Source organism: Leptosomus discolor, chromosome 9 (assembly GCF_034619465.1).
Source record: "Leptosomus discolor isolate bLepDis1 chromosome 9, bLepDis1.hap2, whole genome shotgun sequence".
Lineage (NCBI taxonomy): Eukaryota > Metazoa > Chordata > Aves > Leptosomiformes > Leptosomidae > Leptosomus > Leptosomus discolor.
In genome coordinates, this window is record NC_141399.1 from 20,181,701 (window position 1) to 20,202,320 (window position 20,620).

The following is a 20,620-nucleotide window of genomic DNA, read 5'->3' on the forward strand; positions in this document are numbered from 1 at the left end:
GTGCATAACACCCTGGCTACCCGTACCAAGACAGCATGCACTCATAGGTGGTACCAAAAACGAGGCAGGGAAAACCACAGAAGATTAGAAGAGGCAAGAGCTTCAGGACAGGTATTATTCTTAAGGATCCTCAGTCTCTGCGCAAATATCTAACACTCCTCTCCTCATGTCACTGCCATGAGAGACGGCAGGGGAAGCACAATACAGCTCTCTGATCGCATACTTACACGTTTGCAGCGCCAAAACTCTGGGCACGGAGTGTACTCAAGGGTCACTTCTTTGCCACCGATTGAAAGAGTTCCCTGTTGAGACAAGGGGGTAAATGACGAAAGTGCCCAGCATACACAGATTGCTCAGAGTCAAAGAAAGGGGTTAAAGCTCTGTTTCCTAAAGGTTTCACAAGTGAAAACAGGGTGAAAATGGGAGAAAGTCTCCCAGTTCAGTTAGCTGGAGCTTTGCCACAGAAGTGGAAGGGAAACTGCCTGTGCCCTGCTCTGGCACAGGGCTACAAAGCTGCATGTTAGCTCCAAAGGAACTAGGCAGAAGAGGCTTTGCCACCTCCCAGGAAGAGCAGAGACAGAGTAACCACAGCACAAGAGGGAAACTGCTTTAACCTGCTTTTGTCCACATGCTGGAACGGGGCAGCTGGACAGCCATCATCAGGCCGACCTCAAGGCAGCTACTTGAGGAGGAATACAAGGAAAAAGGCCACTGAGGTGAGAGAATCTTCATACTTGGGTTAGTCTTCATGTCACTCATTAAACCCTGGCTTTCCTTCACAGAAGTATGCCAACATACAGCAAGGCCACTGGCTCTGCAGACAGCAGAGCCACTGCTCTGCAGCCAGTCCTTGGTGGGGCTGGCCTCGAGCACCTGTGCAGCACCAGCAGAGGAGCTCCACTGCCTACAAAGGCACGCTGCTTTCAGCTCCACGCATGACACTTCGAGAGATGTCAGGAGTCTGATAAATCCACAAGCTTTGCTGAAATGGAGATGATTTAAGGGTGAAATGAAGTCATAGGTGCAAGTCCCCCAGCTCCTGCCCAGAGCAGCCCACAAAAGCAGTGAGCAGCAAGGATTCTGGGTGGCTCTCATCTGCCATGGACAACAGACATACCTGAGCATGCAGGATGCAGGCTGAGCTCCAAACACACGGAGCCATGAGACACCTCCTGTCACTGGAGGCACTGTTGGACCATATAGTCTGTATTTCCCAATACCACAATATAAGACGTAGACCCAGCTCTCCCAAGCCCCAGAAGAGCAGCTGCTCTTCTGGTCCATTGCTGGATAGTACAGATGGATGTCAGGGAGCTATAAACAGCCCCAGGCTATTTTGGGGACCTCTGGCAAGTCAGAAGCTTCCCAGGTACTCTAGACCCAGTAGTCCAGTTACACAAGAGCCCCCAGAGTAAACCACGAACATGAGAAAACAAGTTCCCAGAGTTATTATTCAGAAGTCACGATACACCCATGCATAAATTGCTGTGCAGAACGTGAGGGAGATGCTAGAGAATATGTACAGTAGGAGGGAAGAGTTTATGGGAGGGAATCACTTAGCAGTGGTCTAACAACAATCCTTTAAACCCTACGAAAAAACACAGTGAGAAAGTTGGAGACCAAAGACACTGCCCTGTAAGTTGCATCCACCACCTCCCCTCTCCACAGCCTGCCTTTTACAGATCAAGGCCGTCCTTTCATTCCAGGCCTGTATGCATTGAACACTTCAGGGGATTCCTGTCACCCAGCTGTTCAGCCACTGCTTTCCAGTGTGGATTTGCCTTTGCCTCACAGAAAGCTGAGCTGTTCCCAGACCTTGCTGAGGGCTGGCATGTGCACCCAGAGCACAGTGCGGAGACCTCAGATGCAAGGATCTCCTTGGGGTCTATCCACAGTGTGGAGTACTGCCTACTTTACATTCTAGAAGGTCTGCACCTTCTTTAAGGCACGTGATGAAACACAAGTAAGAAAGACAAGTGGAAATCAAGGCTGTCCCACTGGACATGCTCCCTCTCCTAGGCAGGGCACCCATCACATCACATCACATCACACACTCAGGAGATGGGCAGTGCCAGGAGAGCAGGCTAGAAAAGCCCAGGTCTGCCTCAGGACCCACCGAGCACAGGCAGGGAGAGAAGGCAGGGTGCACATCCTCACAAGCAGAGCTGCGGCCACTCTGTGAGCCCAGCAAAGTCCTCGGAAACAGCAGGTCCTCAGCAGGCAGCTGCAGCCCTGCCCTATGAGCTCAGGAAACAAAAACAACTAGATGTGAGGACGCTTTCTCTGTCAGGGCGATCCATCATACAGCTTCATCCTTCTACCAGCCACTGAGGACAAAACTTGCCAGAATACCTTAAGATTATTTTTGGTTTTATAGAAAATGGTTTTTAAGTGCATGCGGTGCTGGTCTCTACTGCAAATTCAGTTCTTGGAGACTGCAGAAAGTGTCACTTGCATAATTACTCCCTAATTTCCTTAACACCCTGCTGATTGCCTGTACAGTTTTTCAACAAGCTCTCTCTTACTGATTTCTTCTTGATAAAGTCATTTTCAAGGTTGCAATCATCATTTAAGACTCCAAAATGAGTCCTTCATTTAGGACACACATTGTCAAGATTCAGCGACTTTAAATTCCTCATTCCTCCATTTTGTTGCTAGATTCTATCCCAAATATTTTCAGAATCTTTATTTCCTCTAGTCCTTGTCACTGCTTATTCTTTTTCACCTGTATCTTCTTCCTTTTCTCTGCAAAATGTTTTGGATAATACTCTAATTTTCAGTTCACCACATTCAGTCGAGCACATCTCTGTGAAATCACAAAGATTTTGTGAGAATTTCAAGACACAGTGCTGGGGGGGCGAGGTAAGCCTAAGGTATGCCACATGTACTGTCTGGTACCCAGACTGCAACAATCTCTTCCATACTCATGCAGTTTATCCTGGACCTCTCTGACACACTCACCTCCACTATGCCCATTAATTCTGGTGGATTTTCAACATCCTATACTTCCGAGCAGCTTGGCCTTTTCTTTCTAAATCAGTATGCTACAGAAATGCCTCTCTGGTCCTCCCAGTCAGGAACTTCCCCCTCAAAACTGGCAGTAAACACACAGTTGACTCACCAGTGAAGGGTTTAAAAGGCAGCACAGCTCTGCAGTACTAGAATACCAAGCTCTCAGCCATGGATCTGCCTGGACTTTCAAGGGCATATGCAGATTCTAGTGTTTTTTCTGAATTGCCAAATTCATCAAAACAGAGTATCAGGACTTTACTGCTGGGAGCAATGATTTATGCTACTGTTTGGTATCTTTCAAACAGAGGTATACATGTTTTTTTGGCTTAGAGGTCTGTTGGAGATGGAATACTGGATTCTACTCTAAGTGATACAATTCAGTACAAGCCATTTCACAAAAGCTACTAAAAATCGGCATCATCTGGAGTAACAGCCGATGGCCTAGTATGCAAATATTACTGTCAGTAGACTCTGATCAACTAAGCGAGCCCATCATGAGGTGGTCCTAGAGGGCGATGCCATGAAACCGTATAGCCTGTTTGCAGAAAGCACACACAGCAACTACCAACATCTCAAAGCCCTTCATTGGGCAGGAACAAACACCGCAAGAACTGCTTACTTTAAGAGTGATTAAAAAAAAGGGAAAATCCCTTAGCCATGATATCCACAGGTGATGAAATCCTTCCAGAAGTGCTTTGGAGACTGTGTGTCAGCTGAGCATAAGGCTTTGGCAACAAAAACTCCAGTTTTACTAGAACAGTTTCCAAGCTCTTTGTCCCCAAAGGCAGTTAAACCAGAAACATTAAAAGAGTATCAGTAAGATCTAAATGGTAAAGGTAAACCAGACCACATTCCTAACACAGGTAATGCCCACTCACGAGGTTCATTTTAAGTCATGTCTAGTTTAACCTCTTTGCAATCGTATCACTTTAGCAAGGTACCATTTTAGCAAGGAAAGAACTCACCTCCTGCTCTGAACAAAGCACAGCTAACTCACATGGGCAGAAGAAGTTGTGCATGCCACTGAGTAGTGCAGGTACACGAGCACAGATCACTTTGATCACACTTCCCAGGGAAGCAACACAGTTACTGACAGGGTTGAGGGACAGGCTGCTGCAGGTCAGGCATGGCACAAGTCACCCACTTCAGCTGCTTACCTGTCAATTAGCATTTACAGCTGGCATGCTAGTATTTTTCATGCTTGTTGACAGCCTTCTAATGATGATGACTGGGGGTTGAGGAGGGGGAGAACTTGCCAAAAAAGTATCTCTTTGCTCTCCAAGACTGAGACAACAGAAGAATACAAATCATCAATGTCAAAGTTTTCACTGACTGTTTCTCTGAAAATAAACGAGAGCATCCAAGAGTGACCTAGAAAATTTGAAATGTGGAGAGCTTTTGGAGCACGGTACACTCCCTCAAATAAAACCAGGCTTCTGCTTTAACTGAATTTGTCCAAACATTAAAACCTTCAGTAAAATCTCTCTCAACAACGAGCTGACAGTTCTTCAAGTATTCCACCCCATGGGTCATGCTTCAGCAGCTACTATAGGGGCTGTCAAACCACATGGGGATGCGGATGTAGCAACCAGCAACGCTGTGGATTGCTGTGGAGAAAGTGTGCTCTGGCTCTTCCAGTGGGATGGTAACTGCATGCCGCTGTCCCTTGTCACAAGAAAGGCCATGAGCACCTGACTCAGTGGAATAGCAATTGTCAGTCTCAGCTTTTACAGATGACACACCTGGTGCAGTGCAGGTAATTTCTGGAACAGAACCAAGGCTCAGCTCTGGAGCCCTCAGATCCACAAGGATTAGTAAGACAAAGTTTTCTCCTTGGCTACAACCACAGAGTAGCACCACAAGTGAACCATATTCAGATCTTCTCCAGCAGCTGGCTCGTGCACAAAACCAAACACCAGTTCAGCTAATTATTTCCTTACACTGTTCATAGTTTGATTAAATGGAAAATATCTATGCCATGAACTGAAAGGCTCTGGTATCCTTCTTGCTGAGTAATAACCAAGTCAGAAGACTGACATGGTTCCACATGTTAAAGAGAACTGAAAATATAATTTGCAAACAGATATAAAATTGCATATGAAGATTATGACAAAAGAATGCTTACAGGCAGCAGAGCAAAGCAGTTGCATTAAAATACCAGAATTAACCTCATTTACGTGATGTTAACTCAGCCCTCATGCGTATTTACTATAACTAGGATGGTCATTCAAAAAGTATTACACATCCATCATTTAAAAATAATTTTAACTGACTGACTAATGTTTATTGCCTTGGGGAGCCTGAGATAGTACCCCAGGAGGCAGCCTGGGAATGCAGAGGGAACCATGGTCCCAGCAGCACTTCCTAGATCAGCGAGCTCTCACCATTCTCAGGGTATTTTCCAGTCCTGGCCTCCAAATGCACTGGACAGCACAGCACAGGGAGACAAGCAGCTGACAGAAGAAGTCAGGTTTTATCTAATTGTAACCGCAAATCAGACTGCTTTCAGGTTTTTCTCCTATGTGAGTATGGATTATAAATGCACATTCAACAACCCCAACTGCAACAGAATATGAATTGCATAATCACATCCTATTTCATGGGCATGGTTCTCATCTCTGTACAGAGGCTGGAGGGAAGCTGGCAGGGAGAGCACAAGGCTCTCTCCCTTAAGGTATTTATCTTCAGATAAAGCACACAGACAGGAACAAACACCAAAGGTCCCTCTAATCCACACATCCCCATCTGGTCATGGAATTCTGGAGGCAGCAGCTTCCAGGGACAGAGCAGAGGGCCAACACCAAGACACCTGCGAGAATAAGAGACCAGCTAAATATATTTCAAAACAAGATCATCTCAGACACAGAAACTGGCTTCTCATCCCGTTTTTTTGATATGCTGAAGTTTTTATCTCTGAGCTCCTTGGCAGCTGCTGTACAAGGGACTCAACTCTACAGAACAACAGGCAGTACATCTGCTTACCTTTGACAAAAAGCAGATGAGAAAAGCTGTGAACCCACAAACCACAATCCACCTGTAACTAAACATTTAGAAAACAGAGCGTGACATGGAGAGATGAAGAAATGAGAGCAAACCAGCCTGCTGCAGGGTACTGCAGCAATCTAGCATTTCCCACAGGAACAGTAACTACAAGCGAATTCCTAGTGTAGTGGGACTTTCCTCAAGGCTCTCAGCTCCCTTCTCCAGCTCCCTAACCATTTGCAGCTCAGCAATTTCTTTTTATTGGCCTGATCTATCAGCATCCCATATTCTACTGCTGAATAGCTGGCAGCCAAGGTAGAAGATTCAAGATATAGGGGGTGAAAATGATGGTCTGACAAGTGGTGGAACCCTGAGGAATGGTTATATCACCAAGTGGATCCAAACAACCTTGCTGTGTATTATCATAACAGACCTCTATCAAGACTAACACTGAGATGAATCTTGCATAAACATTGTGGTCACCTGGAAAGGAGGATGTTTGGCTCCTGGCCATGAGCAATGCTATGGAGCTGAAGAGCACACGGCATCACCTGGAAACATTTAGCAGTAAGGCATTTGTTTCAACAGCAACCTCATGCCAACCAGCAGGGCACGCTTAGGGCTCATAGTCTTCAAGGTCAGAGGAGGCCTGAGACTGAGACCCCAAAGATGTCATCATCAATCCTGAGTTAACAAAACATAACTTCAGGCACATCACAGATGGGCATGTTAAACAAAATGGGCACTAACACAGAATTGAGGCATTAGGAGGATAACTTACAGAGTCCTCAAGATGTAGTAGCTAAATATAATGGATTAAGATGCTATATAAGGATTATTTTATCCCAGATAGCACTCAGTGCATCTTTTTCAAACTCCTTTCATACAAACCCCATTATTCATTTGCACTGGGACCATCCACCACAACACACAAGTTTCCATTTCTACTTGCTCCCAGACAGCCCTCCTCAGGCCTCCCTTTCTGCCTGGTTATCCAAGTCATTTGTCCTTTAGCAGAAGGTGCCAGTCTGCATGCTTTAAGTACCTTATTTCCACAGACACCCCATCTAGCCTGCTGAGACACCTCCAGTTTTCTTCCTACGATTTCTAAATTCCCTGGATACCAGCCATACTCTTTTTAAGCAAGCCCCAGTATCTTTCTACAACTCACCTCCCCCCACTGACATCCTTTTCACAAATATACACAGAAATTGCTTTTCAGACTGTGCCAGCTCTCTACATTTTATTGCCTGAACTCCAATTAATTTCCAAGTTAGAATTCTCAAAGTGCTTATCTTTTAAACACAGTATTTGCTTCACTTGCCAGCACACTCAGTCCTGCTCTGAGAACGCCACCAAAACAGGCAGTACAGGCAAGCTCCCAGTTACGGCTCCAGGAAGGATAACAGTGATGTGTCGCAGTCTGAGAAAACACACAATGTGCCTAGGACTTCACATGCTCTAGGGCCAGCTTTGGGTGGTAGGATGGCTTCTGCATTTCACCCTTTAAGGAGATTTCAACACATCTGAAAGTTTTCTTTGATCCAGTGAAGCAAAGTGGACCTTTCCCCTGCCACTGAAAGCCCTAGTGTCTCCCTCTCCAGCTAATTCTAACCTCCAGCTTCCCTCACCCCTCTGAAGAGGGCACCTTTGCAGATTAGCATTATAGGATCACTGGAAAAATGTGGATATTTTAAAATGAAAGCCTTTCCAATACAGTACGAAGGGGTCAGAAGAGGATTTCTAGAGTTCAGACAGGGATGGTCTCAGGGCACCAGGTGGTAACAGCTCCAAGGGGGACAAGTGCTGTGTTCTGGTGTTACTGGCTGCGCTCCCATTCCACAGCCAAAGAGAAGCATGAATGGTTAAGGACTTATTATGGGGTGAGCTAAGAAGGTCATGCAAATCAAACACTTGTTCTCATGCCCAAGAAAGTATGAATCATTGAATCCTCTATTTGAGAAGTATACTTAAAACTATCAAAACTTAAGAGTACTTAAATATTTAACATATTCATAGATAGCTCTAGGGAAGGGCCCATGTGGCTCTGCCTTATCTATATTCCTTTCTGATTCTTCATGGTCTATTGCCTGGAATCTGTGTTTGAACAACAGCTGCTTCAAAGACTTCCTTTGCTCCCAACACAGGAATTTCCCTTCTCCCTCCAAACCGCTGTTCTAGTGCCTGGGCATATTTCTCAATACTCTTACTATATGGCCACCTTCTTCCTCAAAGGTCATCTCATCCCATAACGTTGTTAAGCAATATAAAGATTAAGCATGTTAGCACAATGCACTAATCCACCCCAGGACCTTCCTGTGCATTTGCCCCAGGGGTACCTTACAATTAGCAACGGCCATAAGGAAGCTAGGAGAACAATGAAGAAAGGCCCAGCTCCTTGCTCATAGATTTGAAGCACAATATCAAAACACTAAAGAGCAATCCCAACGCAAAATCATGCTGGAAAAAAGTCATGCTGGAAAGCTCTGCCTTAAAGGGGTGAATTTATTCCTAGACAATTCAGCATATTTGATTAAGCATTTAAAGATCCCATCACAAAGAAAAGCGTGTCCTTTGACTGGAGCATGTAAGCACAGGATTACAGACCAATTTCAACACATCTTGACCTGCATGGTGACCAGAGTACAGGACATCCTGCGCAACAGCAAATGTTCACTAAGAACACACCAACTGTAAACAGGGAAGAGACCAGTCCAGAAGCTCCCCCAGACATGCTTCAAAACTCACTTCTGCACCCACTGAGTTAAGCACTCAAAGCCTTCATTGACAATGCTTTCTCTGCAGGCACTGCTTGGGCAAGCTCCCTGCAGGACAGCCTCTCTGCTGAAAGGAAAAGACCCAGAAACTAACTGAACTTATAGGTGGCCTGAAGTGATGGAGATGCTGGAGGACACTCGGATGCAACACCTGGTAGGGATGCAACACCTGGTAGTTGTCAACACCCACACACAGTGCAGCAGCAAAGCAAAACAAACCTTAAGGCAGAATGCTACTTTACATCAGACACTGCACTGCAACAAGTCAACCACACATTGTAGAGCTTCTGTTGCTGCAGAAGCCAGGAAGGACTTTCCACCTCCCTCCTGTGTCTCCTTGTACAAAAAGGCTTCAGGATTTTCCCCATTCCCCTCTTCTGGGAGCGATCGTAGCCAAAGAGTCAGTAAGCTGCTCACACAGTGGTACTGATGACTTCTCAGTTGCTGTCCCATTCGCACATGTTGGGTTAAACAGGTTGCCAGATATGATGCAAGAAGAAATTCTGCCCCTCTGAAACAAGACAGGATCAGGGGAAGTCTGTGCCTTTCCTCAAAGTGCAGAGGGCCATTGTCTGCCAGCACCCTCAGTGCTCTTCCACCTAACATGTTTTCTTGTCCTACACAGATGCAGAACGACAACAACACTCCTGATCTTTGATCCTGTAGCATACAGCGTTTCTTGTGATCTCTGTAGGTATTAAAGCTTTAATAAGAGTCCTGAAGGTGCCCTGTGGCTTGCAGGGGAATGGGGCGGATAATAACTGTGTGTCCTTCCATGTTAAACACCTGTTTCCCTGTTGCCTATGATTGATGGATAATGATACAATAGTCCACTCATGCATGCCAGCCCCCATTTTCCACTGTAATCATGTTTCATTTCTAGTTAAGAACATTAACAGCCCAGTTACAGTCAAATGGAAACAGAAATTCACAAATAAAAGTTGCTGACTGCCCTAGCTTTGATCTTGCATCTTCAAAATTGAAACATCTGAATTTACTTGTGTGAGTGTCATAACCCAAGCAAAAAATGGCAAAATTCAAGGTACTCTTTTTGAATGTACCCCAATTCAAGGCAGCCAAACTTCCGTGATTTGCATTGAAAAGGTCCAACACATACTCAACTGGGAAGAAAACAGACTAAAATCCACATCTGAAGGGAATTCCATCTCTCTCACACTATCATAACCATAATTATGCAAAAAACCCACATAGTTTCTGCAGAAAAGCAGGCAGACCATCGGTCTTCTAAGAAAAGGAAACAGTGCTTCTGCCTCCCTTAATCCCAGGGAGTGTGCAGTTTGACATTTTTTTTCAGCAACTAGACTCAACCTTTTACCTTCCTGTCCCAGCAATCCAACATCAACAGCGCATCAAGGAATGGAAAAGCAGCCACCGTTGAGATGGCGTAAAAGAATGAATGAACAGTTCTGATGCTGTAGCTAACAAAAACGACTCATCAAGTGAAAACTGCAACAACATTTTGGTGTGCTCCCGCTTGTCAAAACAGTCCAGGTGGAGTCTTAGGACTATAATCTGGCTCTCATGCTTGTAAAACGCATCAGGTGTTCCCCTCGACATTGCTGGGATTGGGGTGAGAAGGACTGCCTTCTCATTCACAATGACAAGTCTTGTGCAAACGCAAAATGGTGACAGAAAACGGTCTTGCTCTGGAAAGGGAAGTTATGGTGTGCTCATCCAGATGTCTTTATTCATGTAAACTGAATCCATACAGACATTTCCCTCTCACTGCCTCTGTGTCTCCTTTAAGTAACTTCAGTCATATCATCAGCACCATACACTTCCAAGAGTACAGAGGGAATTTCTGATAGTGCATCTGCAGTTCTGTAAGTCACCAGCTTACTTAAAGTATGACTTCAAAAGCATCAAAGCAAATTAGCACCATTATTCCTACTAACTTTCATATAGGAGCTTGATCAATGGATTTTACATCTTAATCCAAAATCACCGTCTGACCACATACACAACCTACCAGTTGTGGCAACACACTATCTGTCCTACAGCTGATTTACCATACTTCTTTGAAGCACTTTGATACTACAACGGCAAACACCTTCCAAATGGTTACACAAGAATATATTTAGAGTTTCTACAGATCTTCATAGAAAACAAATCAATCATGAATGTAAACACAATTAAAAACATACAGTCTGTGAGTAAGAGCAGTCAGCAGTAAAAAATTGCTCTTCGTTTAAAGGTGAAACTGCACCTATACATAGCCTCTGTGACTAAGATTTCCTCTTTGCCACACAACTGTTCCATTAACATGTTAAGAGGAGAGGCCCTGATAGCAACACAGACAGGGTAGCATCTGTATCCTGCATCCAAGGACTACTTCAAATCCTTTCTAGCTCAAGGCCAAATCTCACCTACAAACGAATTCAAAGCATGAGTGTGCCAGGCGCCATGTCACTCAGGAAAACATTTCACATGTTGACAATGACTGCAACAAAGCTCTTTCTTCAGTTTTGCTCTGCCAAAGAGTGCTCTACAAGACAACTTTAGCCCTATAGAAGATGCAGAGAGCAGACTTATCTGTGATACATGTTTCACTTCATATTCACAAGCAAAAGTTTTCAAGTACCCCCATTTTCACAACAGCCATGCCAGGCATGACCAAAGGTCCAGCTGCCCAACAGTGGTTCCTCACTTTGAGCCACCAGTGCAGGGAGTATCCACCCCCATGCACCTTTTGATGCTGCATGGCGGCATGCGGTACCCAACAGGAGTGAGTGATGCACTGCAAGTACTGGTATATCACATAATACGATCAATCAGCCAGGGAGGACTGCAGACTTATCTTGGCAATCATTCATGGATCAAGTTATTTAAACAAATTTCAGGAAATCACAATTATTTCTTAACATTCGCCAGCTCAACCTCCCGGTATTGTAAATAGAACATCTATCCCAACAGTAAAACACTTGATTAACACAGCATTTGAGATCTACAGGGAAAGAATGGATGTTTCAGAGATACATCATTACACAGATTTGTTAATGTCAACCAGCAAAAAATCCCAACAAACCCATAACCAGAACATAAATGCCCAGGGGCCAGAGGTAGAGCAGTTTCATTTCAGAGAAGGGTAGGGAGGGATGCTTTATGTAGAACAACCTATTTATACAGCAGCCCAAGTGAACTTCAGCACACAGAATACGTAATACTGCAATGTACAGCAATATTTGAGTCCTGAGATAACCCTGATAGGCCATACACCCCCAGCAGCAACCAGAGATACTAAGGAAGTCCTGCTTACGCATCTGCTACATGTTCCAAGCAGCCTACCCAGAAGATGTCCTCTGGGACAAACCCACTACAGAGCAGCAGTTCAGCAGCAGCAAATGCACACAATCCTCATCACAAGGGTAAGGTGAGGCTGAAGGGAAAAAAGAGGAAGGAAAAAAGGAGGACAGGATTTTGGAATAACAGCAGGGAGGTAGAGGGACATGGCAAGCTGGGGTCACACAAGCAGAGCAAGAAGATGCAACTTCACAACTCTTCCTGTTAAAAGCTCACTTATTTTAAAATATGTTGTTAGCATGGTTTGCTTCCTGAGGCAAGGCAGGAGAGAGCTGCCAAGAAAAAGGTTGTATTTCTTTTATCTGGGTAGGGCTAGAAAAAAACACATTGATGGGCAGCTACCACTGGCTGAAGGAAGAGTGTGTGAAGTTTTTGGCAGATCTCTTACGACCTCCTGTGCCACAGGAAGAGAGACTAAGAGGATTCACACACTTGAACAGTTGAGATGACAGAAGATATTGAGATGACAGAAGAGAAGAAGGTCCAGAGAAGTATTTTCAGTATCAGAATCTTTTGGCAGCTACACTTCACAACAAAAGACATCCTTCCCTGCACAAGGAAGGTCTCTATAGCACGCAGAGATTACGTCAGTCCTTCCGAATAGAAAAGCAGACAGTGCATTTATCACAACATCACTGCAGGATATACACATGTACACCCATGCACCCAGCCCTGTCACAGGTCATCACAGGCAGATCTGACTGCTTATTCACAGGCAAGCATCTGCCCAGCACTAGGAGCCTCCCACTGCAGACTTCCATACTGACCTCAGAGGCTTACAACTCCAATTAAATGACGGTACGATGCAGTGATTAGTGAGACACAAGCGGGAATGAACAAATGATTGACTCAACATTTCAAGCCTCAGTGATGAAAGACCACGGTGAGCTCATGACAAGGTCACACACTGAATCAGACACAAAAACCCCCCAAATCAGCTCTGCTGCTTGCAAATCCACTCATCTGACTACAAGGCAGCCTATGAAGAGAACTTTCCATAGGCACTCGGATCATAAAAAATACTCCATAATGTGCATGTTTCCCAAATTATTAGGATGTTTATAGAAGAAACACTGCCTAGGTATACAAGCCTTTCCTCTCTCTATACACACACTCAAAGTGGAAGGCTCCAAAAGGTAATTCTAGAAACCCACACAGTCAAAAGCAGGACAGGTTTAACGCAGAAAAAAATGTGTTCTAATGATACATCTTGAGCAAAATCCACACATCTAGTATACAATAAATAAGCAAAAGACAATGTTAGCTGATAATCCAAGGAGGACACATTAAAAGCAAGGTCATCTCCAGTACTCTTAGCCTAACACGCAAACAGACTTCAGTGTATTTGTGGACACACTTGATTGTCATCATCACCTTCAACTGCAGGTTAAAGCTAAAGAGATAGAGTGACATTGTCAAGAGAGTAAATGATGGATACCAGACAGCTCATGAAAATACACTTGAGGCAGGTGGCACCTTCCATTACAGTGGGCATTTTGCAGATTCTAGAAAAAAATGTCAGACTCCACAACTCAACATATCCTACCAAAAGGAAAACAATTATTTTTGATGTTTGGACACACATTTTCTCTTACAAATTGCAACACACTCCTTGCACCACAGGCTTCAATAAATACCTCAAGTCTACAAGTCACCAGAGCAGACGCATTCTCAGGATTACCACAAGCTCCTTCTGTATTTAACTGTGAAGCCACACAGAGTTGCGACTGGTTACTGCAAATGTTTTCAGGACAGAAAGTTCTAGGCTCTGCCTGCTTGTCACAGCATCTTGTGGATTTTAACACCAACAGCTACAGTGAAAAGCCTGTGAAGTCTGATCTGTACCAGAAGCTATGTTCACACTACATGCAGAAAAGCACTGCAGTGAATGGATAAAATGGGACAGGCTCAGAGCAGGAGAAACACACAGCTGATGCTTCCAGTTGCACAGTGGTAGGACGTGCTTAAGTAAAGTGAGCACTCACAAAATCGAGTAAGAATCTCTCTTACCCTCTCCAGTAGGAAACAAGTAGGGAAGGGAGGAATCACTGTGCTCAGCAAGCTGAACCAGGACTGCACAACACTGCAGGGAAAACTGCCCTCTGAAAAGTGCTGGCCTCAGTGCAGGAAGGCACAAGAGCAAGTCTTGGAACAACTGCTCTAGCACATGCCTGAAGACTTCCACAATAATTTATGAAGTACCTATTTTTAAAAGTTCATGCTATAGCTCTCCCATTTTTGCCCTCTTCCTTAAGAAACAGGAGGAAAGGATTACAAAGATGTTAGTTACTAGCAACAAAAGCTAGGAAATATTCATGCTGCCAGTGTCGCTAAGTTTGAGGCCTGAGAGGATTTGGAGACAACACTACATAGCATCAAGACTAATAATTTGCTCCTAAGCTTAAAAAAAGCCCTTCTGCTTCCGTGTATATAACAATCAGCTCTACCTCAGTGAAAACAGTAAAATATCCAGGTAGTAGACACCGGCTCTCTCCATTTCTCCTCCTTTACTTGCCTTTAAGATATGCAATAGTATGCAAAGGGTACTCCATCTCCCACCTGATTTTCTTGCACACGATAACAAGCTTATTATGTGTGTTTCTTCTGCAGATGAAGGAGGAGCGCAAAGAGATCCCAATGCACATGCAGAACAAGAGCCACGGGATGTATTCCCGAAGTTGCCTCCAAGAAGCCAGTCTGGTGCTCCCAGACAAGAACATTACTACACCAGGAGCCACACAAAGCCTGAATGCAAAGAAAATGCAGTAAGACAAATACCACACCACACTACAACCTTTCAAAAATGAGAATAAAGAAGGGAAGAATATTTAGGATAAACCATGTAACTTCACAGACAAAAAGTCCATTTTCCATTCAAAATACCTGTCTCTCCCAACAGAAAAGCAGCCTATCACAGAGAGAAAAGAGGTCTCCTCTCATAAAAGTCAAGCTTGTAACTAAAGACCAACAGGAGCATCACCAACCATCAGGCTGCAATAAGGGCTGCACCCAGGTTCTGCAAAACAGCTCAAGAGCCTATCTGCCCTACCAGGGCAAAGAGCCTCCCAAAGACAGCAGGAGAGCTGGCAGCCAGCGCCTGGCTCAGCCAAACCTGCCACCCACCACCTCTGCACTAGCAGTAATGGCAATCCATCATGTTTCACATACGTTACATGGGACCCTTAAGCAGTAATAAATTGTCAACGCAACAATCAACAAAGCAAAACAATTAATAAGGGGGGCATTTTTGTTACTTTAGGTGCTGCAATTAATAAAAGTGGAATGAAACCCTCCTACAAAATTAGGGCAATATAGAAGATTGATGTTTCCTTATCACTACGTACTTAACAGAAAGCCCCCTCAAATCTCAGCGGCCACATACACATGCTAGAGATACTGAATGGAGGGAGTTGGACCTGGTAAATCTGTAGTTAGCAAATTTGGGAATGATCTTAAGTGAGTGCTGGTCTGTGCTGAGTAAAACGAAAGGATTTCACATATATAAGAATTACACAATATAAGGGATGTAGCAAATTGTTGTTCAGGCAGGGACAGTTAAACAGGCGTTAAACAACATCCAAAAACTCTATCTCTGCATAAGCTATTTATTCCCAGCCTACAGATGACTGAGAAGGAGGCAGGTTGACTAGTGAAGGACTGGGATGTCACTGTGGGCTGACACTGTTTTGTTATTTATGCTCTCACAAGTGACTGAATTTGACAGGGATAGCTGAAAATCTTCTGAAAATAACTGAACTATCAAACAATCTACATCTTAGTTAACACAGGTTTTGGTTTTTGCAGCTTGTAAAAATGCAGATTAATTCTCAACCTAAGGAGATGATCTTACAACTCTACCCTGGAAGATATTAAAATAGGATATGTATTGTCTAAGGACAACTGAATTGCCTAACTCCCTTTCTGAATATCTCTATTTGGCTTTTACCGAGAACTTAAAAGTCAGCTCCCTCCCTTGCAGCAGGTCAGATAAAAAAAAAAAAAAGTAGTAGTAAGATTTCTAAAATGTAAATAATTAGAAGGCCTTTTTTTCGTGTTCAATCAAGAGCAAATTAGGGAAGTCAACTTACATGGGACAATCCAGAGGTTACAACTCTCCTGACCAATTTTGGGCCACCCCAAAAAGCACATTTCTTGCTTCACTAATTACAAACTACTGTAGCTCTACTAAAACATAGTGAAGATTGGCACAAGCAGGCTTTGAAGATGAACCCCCTCCAACCACTCCATCTTCCAGGTTCCCTCTGCACACACACAGAGCCATGTAGAGCAGAAAGGAAAACTGGAAGTGTTCATACCTTGTCTGTTTTTAACATATCCCAGGCAGAGTGCACAGTTGGGACCATTACCCCCACCACTAGCAGTGTTCTGGCAGCACCCTGCCTGAATGTTGGAAGAGAAACACAGTAAAAAATTACTCAGCCCGAAGGCCTGCGACAACTGCTGCTGGGGAGGATCAATGTAAGTGGCAGTTGAATGCCAGCCAGAACTTCTTCAAGTGCATGTGTGCCCTTCATCTACTGGGCACCTCTAGGCACCCAGTTCAGTTTAAGGACTGGTGCTTACAGGCTCTTTGCTGCAGCAATGGACCAAATCAAGTGAATCACCTCTCCAAGTATATAGGGATGCTCCAACCAGGAGAATGGGCAGAGCAGGCATCAACAACAGGAAAAAGAGGAATTCCCAAATTCCCGACTATCTGGGAATTGCTCTCACATAGGGAGACATTATCTCCAGTGAGCAGAATTGTGGAAAGAATATGGAGAGGCATTTGGTTAAAAGGAGTGTCATACTTAATTACAGATTCCCCAGTGACAACAAAATAAACTGGGAATTGTAGCAACTGAAGGGGAAATAAAATTTGTCACTGATGGTAAAAGTAATAATTAATTCTGGTGCCTTCTCTCTCTGTGCTCCCCATCACCACCCCGGGTGGGATTGTGCCAGGCTCTTTCCCAGCAACAGAATTATTTCTGTAAAACATTTTTGTAAGCTGCAATACCTCTGTAACTGAAAATAGAGGCAAATGCAAGCGCTTAGTGGGACCTCTGAAACCCCAGCTGTGAAGACTCATTAACCGTAAGGACATTTTTGAAGACACACAGCTCTGAATCTGACTCATGACTCTCCTCCCATGGCAGCGAGACTCGGGATTCAGGTAAAAAGGCTTTATATAATTGATATGGATTCTTACTCAGGCAAATTAGGAGGAAGAAGGCAGCAGAGAAGAGACTTAAGGGATGTAGTGAAGAAAGGGGGATCCATTGTTTAGTGGTTTTTCTTGCATGATCCATCACCTGCAGTTCCAAGGCAAAGGGAGGGTGGTGCGAGATGGGAATCTATGTTTTATCTAAGGAATTTTATGCATCTTGCTCTTGTATGGTGGTCAACAGCTCTAGCCTCAAATACCACGTCAGAGATAAAGGCTCCCCTTGGGTACTTATTCAGTGGTGATTTAAGCCATTTTGCACTTTTAAGGGCTGTAAACGTTCAGATTTACCAGGCACAACTGCACGTAGGGTGGTCCTCATGTTTGCAGCTCAAGCTTGCCAGAGGACAGGACAGATATGGGGGAGATGCACAATTAAGAATCTCTCCTACACGCAAGGCATACAGAAAAGTGGAGCGTGCAAATCATAGTTGACTTAGAGCTGCATACCTGAGGCTTCACCTACAGTCACATATGTATGTGTGTGTGCATGCACAGCCGGAGGAAGCTTTTAAAGCTAGCACAGCTCTTTCCGACTGGATTTCGATGTGAGTACAAAAGCATCAGGGCCAAAATCTGCATTAGGAGTCTGTCAGTCACCAGCCTCTGACTCTAGCCAGTGTGCAGACATACACTAGGGAGGAGGGCAGGCCATTTGGTGTCCAGCAGTTCTTTCACACTAGCATTTCTAAGCCTTTTATAAGTTTCTGGAAACAACATTTAAACCGCAGTGTTGTGTATTATACAAGAACAGATCTTCGTTTGAATGGTTAAAAAAACCTCATTGGCTTTCCTCCACCCCACCAAAAAAAAATTTAAAAATCTTCTAGCAGCATTGACCGAAGTGTAAAGCAACCTGGTTGGCTTCCATGCATCCGATGGCCTCTTCCAAGAGTGAAAACTCCACGCAGACATAGCCATAGTCGTAACCTGGGGACAGCATTTAAATACAGACGGGAGTTATGTTAGTGCCTTGTCATAAAGAAAGCCACATTAAATATTCAATTTCCCTTTCCCTCCAATGACAAACCCTCTAACCACCCCCCCTCTACTCCAGAATGAAAAGGAGAAAAATCAGGGACTAGCTGGATGATGATTAACTGTGCAGTTTATCATGAATGTTAATAGTACAGTGTTCCCACTTCCCCTTACACAACCCAGTGACAGGCACACCCTTCCTTAGGGGAAGAAATAATTCCTTTGGGTTTTTTTAAAGGCATAGTGATTTTCCATTGCTAGTTTCACATTCTGTGCTACCTTAGAGGCAGTGCTCTCCAAAGCAAATTTGGTAAGTCCTTTTGAAGTATCTTGCTGCAAATGTATTTTACATGAATAGCCAGCATTTTAATTGGGCAGTATTTCAGAAAGAACTAACATGATGCCTTTGCCTTTGCTTTTTTCCTTCAACACCTGCTTACTTTTGAAGTCCAGGCCCTTGTATCATGAAAAAGTGCAGCAGAGCAGGAATGAGAACTCAAACTTTCTCACTTTGGTATAGCTGTTACCGCACACATAACAAAACGGTGTGGGAGCTCAAGTTTAGATGCAAGAAACTGGAGAGTCTTTCTTCTTCTTACTCCTTGGAAAGCTGTCACCTCAGTCAGTGGTAGAAGGCACCCACTGATTCAACTGTGTACTTCAGCTACCTGTGCTGAAATGTTATGCCCCACAGTGAAATGCAGCATGAACGCTACAGAAACTAATGCCATCCTAAGAGCCATCCTTGATGTTGAAACTATCTCCAAGAACTGAAGTGTTGAGGAACAACCTAAAGTCACAACCTTACCCTTCACATACCAAGGCCATCTCACTCCAAAACAGTGCTTTCCAGATAATCATGGGCTGAGATGCTTCTACATGGACAAACAGTGAGAGGAAAGGCTTGCTCCCTCCTCCTGCTGCTCTTTTGGCTGGTTAGGAGCAAGCAGAAAGCCAGCCTGCGTGTGGATTGTACCATTTTAGGCACCTAGCTGTCCTGGTGAAGAGCCTGTCTCCTCTCCTAAAGATGTACATATTAACACCAGCATCTTCAAACCAGGTATATATCTGGTTCCCATTACTTCAGCCCCTCACCTTCCACAGGAAGGTAACTCCATGCACACTTCTTTCAGACAAGGCACTCCAGTCTGCTGGAAAACAGCCCCCATCTCCCCCAAGCCTACACCAAAGAACATCTGCTGCACTCTCCAGCTTTTCCTTCTCTATTTCTTTACCATCTTTGTACTTAACCACACCAGAGACAAGGCCATACAAAACTGTTTCATCATCAAACCCTACTGATCTTTATTTTATTCTGGCAGCTCTTTGCACACTGTTCTAAAAACACAATCCTGACTTTGCACATTTGCCTTTATAACGAGACTCCAATTCGAATCTAGCTCCTCTTCTACATCACACAGGAATTTATTCCCCTTCCACCTATTATTTTAGTCAATGTAATTACACTAGAGGGAAATTCATCAATCTGGGTGCTGTTCAGCTCAGTGAAAGCCGCAGGCCAGCAGCATGCCATCTGTGGTGGAATGCAGCTAAAGCCACTTGATATTCTTACATGAAGCGGGCACCTGGAACTAGAGGTATGGTTTCAGCTGGCAGGATCAACAGAACCAAATTCACCCAGCTGTTCCCATAGCACCCATTCTGCTCTGCAGCTCCAGCCACATTAAATCACATTTTGAAAATGAAGCAGTTCTCTCTGCAGAAGAGAGCTGCTCTCCAGGAGCAGTGCTGCCCCTTGCTGGGAGACTGTTTTGCATTCTGGCCAGACACCTCTGCTACTTCATGGCACAGCGTGCAGGCTCACATAGTACATTTTAAAGTCATATTCAAATCCAGAACTCGAGGCACTGCTTTCCCTCCTGTTTAGAAAAGGGCTACATGAATGATATTTGTCAGACTGTAAGGCTCCTGACTCCCCTTCATGGAGAGGATTTTTGAAAGCTGCTGTAATCACCAAGCCAGGATCAGAGTGCTGTCTTACTTCCACATGCATAGGACACAGGGGGTCTCCTGAGAGACAGAAAGCAAGCTTGCAGAAGTTTTCACTCTATTTGCCCTATGATGAGAGGCGGTTTACATCCTGCTCTTGGTGAAGTGAATGAGTGGTTTAGACATGGATTTAATCCAGCATGACAAAACTGAGAGTGCAACACTGAATGTTATATGTAGACACAAATGATGAGACACTTGGAGGAATGCACACTACAGGATTGTTCCAAGCAGTACAGGGAGGCAGCTAAGGGGAAGACACCACTTCTGCACTTTCTTACCTCTGCCCTGCCTCACCAGACTGAACCCCGCT

The 20,620-nt window shown here is 44.3% G+C and overlaps 1 protein-coding gene across 7 annotated transcripts in view; it reads right to left on the reverse strand.

Annotated features, from left to right (window-relative positions):
* RBM6 (RNA binding motif protein 6) overlaps nucleotides 1-20,620 on the reverse strand; it is a 63,267-nt gene that overhangs the window by 22,234 nt on the left and 20,413 nt on the right. For all 7 annotated transcript variants that reach the window (XR_015183788.1, XM_086470565.1, XM_086470566.1 and 4 more), the window contains exons 6-7: nucleotides 18,176-18,249; nucleotides 228-302 (exon numbers count right to left, since the gene is read on the reverse strand). Coding sequence is in view for 6 of the 7 variants with exons in the window: in XM_086470565.1 (XP_086326691.1) it covers nucleotides 228-302; nucleotides 18,176-18,249 (149 nt within the window). In the remaining variant the exon portion in view is untranslated. The remainder of the gene's footprint in view (nucleotides 1-227; nucleotides 303-18,175; nucleotides 18,250-20,620) is intronic.